This window comes from Lontra canadensis, unplaced genomic scaffold (genome assembly GCF_010015895.1).
Source record: "Lontra canadensis isolate GAN:19392208 unplaced genomic scaffold, GSC_riverotter_1.0 scaffold316, whole genome shotgun sequence".
NCBI lineage: Eukaryota > Metazoa > Chordata > Mammalia > Carnivora > Mustelidae > Lontra > Lontra canadensis.
Window position 1 is genome coordinate 81,893 of NW_022631310.1, and position 8,831 is coordinate 90,723.

Genomic DNA, 8,831 nt, shown 5'->3' on the forward strand with positions numbered 1-8,831 from the left:
GAGAGAGAGACAGCTCAAGCAGGAGCAGCTTCAGGCAGAGGGAGAGGGAGAAGCAGGCTCCCTGCTGAGTAAGGAGCCAGACGCAGGGCTTGATCCTAGGACCCTGGGATCATGACCTGAATCAAAGGCAAACACTTAACTGACTGAGCCACTCAGGCGCTCCAAGAGTACAGTTATTGTAATGAGCACTGAATAATGTATAAAATTTTTGAATCACTATATTGTATATCTGAAACAAATAATACTGTATGTTAATTATACTGGATTTTAAAAAACCAAATAAATGCATTTTTAAATGTATATTATATGATTTACATAATTGAAATCACTTTGTTTTGCAACCCAGTTTTTCTTTCCCAACATTACATTAGTATATATGACTTATACTTATGTTAGTAAGAATCCTTTAAAAACAAATGAATTTAGGGGCACCTGGGTGACTCGGTCTGTGAAGCATCTGACTCTTTATTTCACCTTAGGTTTGTGAGATCAAACCCCATATTGGGGTCCATCCTGGGTGCAAAGCCTGCTTAATATTCTCTCGAGCAGGGGCACCTGGGTGGCTCAGTGGGTTAAAGCCTCTGCCTTCAGCTCAGGTCATAATCCCCGGCTCCTGGGATAGAGCGTCGTTGGGCTCTCTGCTCAGCGGGGAGCCTGCTTCCCACTCTCTCTCTGCCTGCCTCTCTGCCTATTTGTGATCTCTCTCTGTCAACTAAATAAAAAAATAAAATCTTAAAAAAAATATATTCTCTCGAGCAGATTTCCTGCTGAGGTCAGAGCCATATTGGGGGTGGGGGGGCTCGATCCCACGATCCTCAGATCACAACCTATACCAAAACCAAGAGTAAGATGCTCCAAGAGTCAGACACTCCACCAACTGGGCCACCCAGGTGCCCCCACATAAAAATTTTAAACTATGACTGGACATGGGAGAAAGATAAAAATAAAGACCTAAATATTTGCAACACTAATATTCCTAACACGTAAGAAGATCTCACGAATCACTATAAGAGATGAAAAGACCTAAAGGAATAAAGGAAAGGACATAAAGATATTCACAGAAGAAAACTGATAAATTACCAAAAAAGTCAACATTCCTAATAATGAAAGAAATGGAAGTTAAATGGAAACATCAATGTGACTTCACCTCAGATTGCCAAGATGATAAGCAATAGGCATATAGGTATGAGGAAACAAGTTCTTTAATATGCTATTGGAGGGAGTGGATATTCATACAATCTTTTCAAAAAGCAATGTGACGTCAAAAGTTCAAATTAAAAATGTGTTTCTCGGGGTGCCTGGGTGGCTCAGAGGGTTAAGCCTCTGCCTTCGGCTCGGGTCATGGTCTCATGGTCCTGGAATCGAGCCCCACTCTCTGCTCAGCAGGGAGCCTGTTTCCCCCTTTCTCTCTGCCTGTCTCTTTGCCTACTTGTGATCTCTCTCTGTTTGTCAAATAAATAAATAAAATATTTTTTAAAAAATCTTTAAAAAAATTTTTTAAAAAATGTGTTTCTCTCAGGTTGGTGATTCCAGAAGAAATAAGAGTAAGGTGTGAACATGGGGAAGCAAAAGAAATCAAGAAAGCATGAGACCATGAAGGAAATGCTTAGTCTCTGAGATCAGAGGCTTAAGGAGAAGGTTAGATTAAAATCTGAAAAGAAAGATCCCAAGTCCCCCAAAATCCTTCGTGCTTATTTTTCCAGGATAACACCCAGTTGGGCCTACCATACCACATCCTGGTTGATACCAACTTCATCAACTTTTCCATTAAAGTCAAACTTGACTTAGTACAATCAATGATGGACTGTCTGTATGCTAAGTGTATCCCTTGTATAACTGACTGTGTAATGGATGAAACTGAGAAACTGGGGCAAAAGTATTGAGTACTTCTAAGGACTGCCAAGGATCCAAGATTTGAATGGTTACCATGCACACCAAAGGAATCTAGGCAGATGCCTCTTAGTACAGAGAGGAACTGAGCACAAGTGTTATATTGTGGCTACAGTTGACCAGGACCTTAAAGGAAGGATCCAGAAGATCCCTGGAGTTCCCATCATGTACATTTCTAACATAGGTACAACATTGAGCAGATGCTAGAAAATAATGGAGCCCTTTGGTTCTAATTCTTAAAAGATGGAGTTCTTCTGCCTTCCTTTACCAACTTTTTCTGTTGCCAGTTCGTATTAACAATATGCTATAACATGAATTACTCTTCTTACCCATTTGCTCTGTTACGAGCTGAGTATGGTTAAATACACTCACTTTTTGATGTCATTTTTAAATTGATATTTTGTATCATTTTAAATATTGTTGCATCTTTTTATAAATTAGATGATTGCGCATTCAAAAAAAAGGGCATCTCTCAGGCATCTTGGTGGCAAGGTTGGTTAAGCATCTGATGGGGTTTAGGCTCAAATCATGATCTCAGGGTGCTGAGATTGAACCCTGCACTGGGCTCTGTGCTCAGCATGGAGTCTTCTTAAGACTTTCTCCCTTTTCCTCTGCCCCTTCCCAAACCTGTGCTCTCTCTCTCTCTCTAAAATAATAAATAAATAAATAAGCATCTCCTTTGACCTATAATTTATACTTCTGGGAATTTAATGTGAAGCAATATTCATCCAAGTAGGCAGAGAATACACAGACATACACATAAAGAGGCATACATGTTCCTTGTAGAACTACTTGTGATAGAAAAAACTGGAAACAGTTGCTACCAGGAACAGATTAGTTACACAGCGAATAACAATGGGATTAATTTGCAGCCATTAAGGGATGCCTGGGTGGCTCAGTTGGTTGAGCGTCTAAGTTCAGTTCAGGTTGTGATTCTGGAGTCCTGGGTTTGAACCCTGTGTCAGGCTCCCTGCTCAGTGGGGAGTTTGCTTCTCCCTCTGTGCCTCCCCCCTCCATGTGTGCTCTGTCTCTCTCAAATAAATAAAATCTTTGGGAGGAAAAAAAAGATTGATTAAAAAAAAACTGCAGCCATTAAAAGGTAGGTAGTATATTTACATATTATCAAAAAGATATCCATAACATATTAAGTGAGAAAAAGCAATTTATTGAAGGGCATATAATCCCATTATTTAAGAAAAATTATGAATACTAGTTGGTGTACTAAACAATTTTTGAAATAATAATACATTAACAACAGTCACCTCTAAGTTTCAGCTAGTGAGGGATCTTCCAGTTTCCATGATATTAATTTTTTTTTTTTAAGATTTTATTTATTTATTTGACAGACAGAGATCACAAGTAGGCAGAGAGGCAGGCAGAGAGAGGAAGGGAAGCAGGCTCCCTGCTGAGCAGAGAGCCCGATGTGGGGCTCGATCCCAGGACCCTGGGATCATGACCTGAGCCGAAGGCAGCGGCTTAACCCACTGAGCCACCCAGGTGCCCCCCATGATACTAATTTTTGATTTACTTGAATTTTTGCAATAATTGTAAGTTGGACAATTATAATTTTTTAAGTAATTTTTAAGTAGCGATGGTAATTTCACAGGCTTCCCTTCATCCCAATTAGTCAGGAAAGGGGCAAGGTTTCCCAAGCTGCTTCCAAGATCAGTGAGTGAATCACATGGGCTCAAGAAATTATAGGGATGATAGACAGAAGCAGACCCAGAGGAGGTAAAGGAGAGACATATTTCTCAGACATGGAGACACACAGAAATACCTGGCCACTTGCTGCCCCATCATCACATCACCCTCCTTCAATTTTTTGGATGCCACTCTGAAAAAAAAAAAAAAATTTAATACATAAAGACTTCTTGGGAAAGGGCACCTGGGTGGCTCAGTGGGCTGCATTTCTGACTCTTGATTTTGGCAGGGGAATTGGTTGGTATTGCAGGAGAATTGATTGGAAAGGCTTACAAATTGGAATCGTCACAGAATCCTACTAACCACTCAAAAAAGGGATGTTAGTTAACATTTGGAAACATTTTTTTTTTACCTTAGATTTGAATCTCTATTGATCAGCTCTGAAAACAATTATTTTAAAGAATGATGACTACATTATATACCAATAAGCAAAATCACTGAGAAGTTAGTGCCACATAAATGCTTTTATTCCCTCCCTTCCCTGAGTTGTTTACTAGGTACACATATTTGATTAAATTAAAAGAATACAGTTAAATGGAAGGCAAAAAACGCTTATTTTAGTCTTACCATCTTCCTCCACCCAAATTAGTTGCCAGTAGTGAAATGGACAAATTGGATTTGGGTTTCTTTAGTCTTTTACTTTTTTGGGAACAGTGAGAGGCAAATTGTGCATATTAAGATAGGAAATGGTGGTCAAAGAGAGGGGCCAAGGGAATCTCTCATCAAACTTCTCAAACCTTTGCTGGCAAAGATGAGCATCCATGAATCTTATCACTGATATTATACTGGGACAACAGGGGGAATGACAATCAGTTGGATATTTTAAAAGATGGACTATTTCAAAACAGGGTCCAAAGCACAACACGTAACTTTTTAGGAGGAAAATCATACCTCATATAAGGATCCACAGTAAGGAACAAAGCTTCCAGCAGGACCTCTATAAAATAAAGCATTCCACAGGCAATTAGAAACTCAATGCTTGATGCCTTCATTGACTTTGGCATTCTACGTAAACAGTTAAAGTAAACATTCTAAATAAGATCATCTTTCTGCTTCACTGTTGCGCTTCTGTGCTTGCTATTAAAGAGACAAGCGGGGTCCAGCCCAAACCATCATCAGCCTCACCATCACCATCACCATCATGTGATTTTCTCAGAACTCACTCCATGCTTTACATGGATTATTTCATATGATATTTCCAACTATTACTGTTTCCATTTCATTTAGGCTTAGATTAAGGAACTTGGTCAGGGCCACATTTATAATCACTATGTTCCTGTGCTCCCATAATGTTTCACTGACAGCCCCTATTAGGACTAAAGAATATAGATTTTGCTGGAGTGACCCTCGTGCACACATTCTCTGGAATTTTGAATCTGGGTCCTGGCTATCTATCCCAACTTAGATGGGACTGAACTTGACCATGCTATTTGATTGCATGCCCCTTTCTCCAAGCCTGCCTACCCACCTGTAAATACCCCTTATTGTCTGCTCTACTAAATTAATCTCCAAACATGCTATGTGCTACTGTTTCTCTCCCCTAGATTTCTTTAGGGGTTTGCCTTGTCCTTCCACTTCCCCCAACGGGATGGGAGACTCCTCAGTGAAGGATGAGAGTTTTTCCCTCCTGTCTGTGCACAGGATAATCTGAGCTCTGCACATGGCTGTTAGGCTCTACTTACCCCACTTGCTTACCCCATCACCAGGCTTACCAGGACAGAGAGGAAATCCTTCCTAGTGTTTGTCAAAGTCACAAACAATGTGCCATTTGAATTATGAAAGAAATCAGAGGGATCCTCCTCCCACATGACATCAAGGCTTCAAACAGAAAACCTTGAAAAAGTCTCTGTGGCAGATTGCAAAATTGTCACAAAGATGTCCCATCACTGTGTGGGACGTCCTTGCCGTCCTCCCATCAAGAAGTCTATGTCTCGGGACACCTGGGTGGCTCAGTTGGTTTTAAGTGGCTGCCTTCGGCTCAGGTCATGATCCCAGCATCGTGGGATCGAGTCCCACATCGGGCTCCTTGCAGGGAGCCTGCTTCTCCCTCTGCCTCTCCTTGCCACTCTGTCTGCCTGTGCTCTCTCTCTCTCTTTCTGACAAATAAATAAAGTCTTAAAAAAAATTCACTCTTTGAATTTGGACGTGGCTATATGACTTGCTTTGCATAGCAGCAAACATGATATAAGTAGAGGCTTGAAATGTACTTGCTAACACTGGGTGCTCTGGATCAGTGGGACCACTGAGAAGACAGAGCTCACAGCCGGCTAGAAGCCAGCCTGCTAGAAAGGCCACCCAGAGGCCTCAGGCACACACATCTGCAGAAAGCTTGCTAACCACCAGACAAATGAGTGAGGTCCATCCTCGGTTAAATGGTTAGCCCAGATGAAACCTACAGAGTTACCACCAACTTAACCCAGCCCAAATTGCCAACCCACAGAACTGTGAGCCAAAACATGTCGTCTGATGTCACTAAATGTCGAGGTACTTTATTATGCAGCAAAGGCTCACTGATACAGTCTTTTCCAGCTCAAATCTGTGACTTACCTCCATTTTTTAAGGATGGGAGTTCAACTGTCTTTAACTCGAAGTTGCTGTGAGTAGGGCTGCCTTCAAAGTGCTTCTTCAGGGTCCAGCTCTTAGCACGAACCATCCTGAAGTTTCTGGAACACAGTCAACACACAGCCGACTACCAGGACGTGACTGGATTCTTACGACTTCCCAGCCCCGGCCCTGAAGCCCGGCAGCAGGATCCATTCATCGCCTGCTTCTCTCCGGGACCATTTAACGCCAACCACATTTATCAAGTATTTACTACATTTCTGTTACTGTGCTGAGCACTTCGGCCGCATCATCTCATTTTACCCCCATAAGTTCCCTTTCAGATAGGCATTATTATCACTGCCAGTGGAGAGAGCACGAATGAGGAAACCGAGGCTTCCTCAGAAATCTCCAAGACAGGGGCAAACTGTAAAAACGGACACATTCTTCCCAGCCATCGCTGGGGTTGCCTTAGGGCACTGGACAGCTCCGCGGCGGGCAAACACTCCGCTCCTCGCCTCACAGACAGCGAATCCTGGGAAAGAGCGTCAAACGCCGGAAGCGAACGGAAGTGGGCCCGCGTGGTTCAGAGGGAGACACCACCAAGGCCACCAGTCTCAGCCTCCGGACGCCACGGCGTGGCGCTGCCGCTCCGCTCCGGGGCGAGGTGACTCTGCCACCAAATAGGAAATCCGGGGTCTACGCTCGCCTCCCCAGGAAACCGGAGAGATGATTCAGGCGGCCCTAGAGCTTTGGGATCGGGACGTGTTGCTTGGACGGATCTCCCCCGTGTCCCCCGGGAGCCGCCCCTTCCTCACGTGTGTGCCTACCTCTAGCGGACGGGTCTGCGGTCGCTATTTCCGCGGTCCCGCCGCAGAGTAAGCAGGAAAGAGTTAGGGGTCCCCGGAACAAAGAAAACTGAGGCGGAGCTTTCGGGCCGCAGGAGAAGTCATTTCTGGCCGTCAGCTCTTTCTGCGATCCGCGCCCTACCGACCCCGCTTGCGTGTTCGCGTTCCAAGGGACTTCAAGAACCTCAGTAGTTTCGGATTTTTACGGAAACTGAGGGAACGTAAAAACGAAATTGTCTTCACCTGGCCGGAAATTAGCCCAACCAAATCGGACGCAGCGTATCGATGGCAAAACTCCCAGCGCTGTTTCAAAAGCCAAGACTGATCTCACGTGGGCTGAAGAACATGGGCTGTCTGAGCGCGCAAACTCCGGGCGAACTGGATCAGAGGGCTGATGATGCCGACCCTTGCCGGCTGTCAGGACTTCCGTCAGTCAGGACCTGGATTCCCTGGATTTCGGACGACCTTTGCCCCAGTTCCACACTGAACTTTCTTTTGCCCAGCCCCCCTCATGAATATGCATGTTGAGCGCGGGTAACAGCAGTGCCCTGGATCTTTTTGCTTTGCAAAGGGAGCGTTCCCGGCAGGGAATCCGCAGCCCCGTTCTTCAACATGTCTCTTTTCCCAAAAAGGCAGCCATGTGCGAATTCTGACCTCGCTGCAAGTTCAGAAGTCGTCCTCCGCCCCCCTCGAAAGGATGTGGCCTCAGAGGCAGCCGAAGCTCAGGGACAGTCCCACCCACGAAAGGAGGGTGTCCGGGTGCAGTGCCCTCAGGCACACTCGCCCTTGGCTCCCACCTCCTTTCCCGCACACGCCCGTCTCCACTAACCAAATTCCGACCCCTTTCTTTCGTCTCCTTCCACAATGGTCCCAGTTTTGCAGTCCCGCAAGTTTCTTGGCCAGCCGCCGCCCTGGCTAAGGCAGCTTTGCCATGCACCCAAATGGAGACAGGCCGTGCGCTTCGTTCCAGCTTGTCTCCGAACCCTCCAAGAACAAGGAGGGGCTCGTGGGCATCGATCGGGACATCTGGCTTTCCCTTTCCTCGTAATGCAAGACTCAGAAGTTATTAAGCAAGAGAGGGAGAACAACGCGCAAACGTTCCATGATAGGGAATTCTAGGAACTCAGCAGGAAAAAAAGAGCGGGGCGGAGATGTTTACTTACCCAAGTCCGCAGGTTCCAGTACCTAGACAGAGAATGTGGTTGGGGTTGTGCCGCAGAGCGCCCACCGACTGAATTTAAGGCCGTCTGGGAGAGGGTGGTGCTTCCCCCAAGGGCGGAGCTGCTCCTGCAAGTTTGTGCGTGTGTGTGTGTGTGTGTGTGTGTGTGTATGTAGGCGTGTGCTTCCAAGAGCAAAGGTCTCCATCGGAGCCCTGCCCAGATGGAACTGTACTTGCAACAGTTCCTAACTGGGAACTGGGTGCAAAGCTGGTGTGCAGGAGAACCAGCCGCAGCCTTCCCGGCTCAGGCAGGAAGGAGACAAATGCAGGATCCCTGAGCAGAGGGCAGAGTTTCTTTACTTTTTATTTATTTATTTATTAGAAAGAGAGAGAGAGAGAGAGAGAGAGAGAGAGAGAGAATGGGGGAAGGGCAGAGAGAGGGAGAGAGAGAATCTCAAGCAGACTTCCCACTGAGTTCTGATCCAGCCAGGGACTAATAAACCTAATATATTACCAGATTGTTTTCCAAAAATAGCAGTTTACATTCCTACCATCAATGTTGGTGAGTTTCTGTTACCTAAAGCTAACATCAAAACTGGTATTATTGTTGTATTCACTTTTTGCCAATTTGATCAGTGCAAATGAATTTAAACCCCCCCAAAGGATGAGATCTGACTTTATTCAGATTTGTA

At 45.0% G+C, this 8,831-nt stretch overlaps 1 protein-coding gene and 1 pseudogene across 4 annotated transcripts in view; one reads left to right on the forward strand and one right to left on the reverse strand.

Annotated features, from left to right (window-relative positions):
* LOC116862746 (prostaglandin reductase 1) overlaps window positions 1-8,248 on the reverse strand; it is a 24,215-nt gene extending 15,967 nt beyond the window's left edge. The window contains exons 1-4 of one of the 4 annotated variants that reach the window (XM_032850155.1): window positions 8,144-8,248; window positions 6,139-6,254; window positions 4,483-4,528; window positions 3,668-3,724 (exon numbers count right to left, since the gene is read on the reverse strand). In XM_032850155.1, coding sequence (XP_032706046.1) covers window positions 3,668-3,724; window positions 4,483-4,528; window positions 6,139-6,244 — 209 coding nt within the window. In that variant the 5' untranslated portion in view covers window positions 6,245-6,254; window positions 8,144-8,248. Of the gene's footprint in view, window positions 1-3,667; window positions 3,725-4,482; window positions 4,529-6,138; window positions 6,379-6,962; window positions 7,182-7,223; window positions 7,312-8,143 lie in introns of those variants that run through there. The other 3 variants (XM_032850156.1, XM_032850157.1, XM_032850154.1) reach the window with 3 other exon arrangements.
* Window positions 1,558-2,123, forward strand: LOC116862747 (annotated as a pseudogene).
* Window positions 8,249-8,831: the final 583 nt, after the last annotated feature.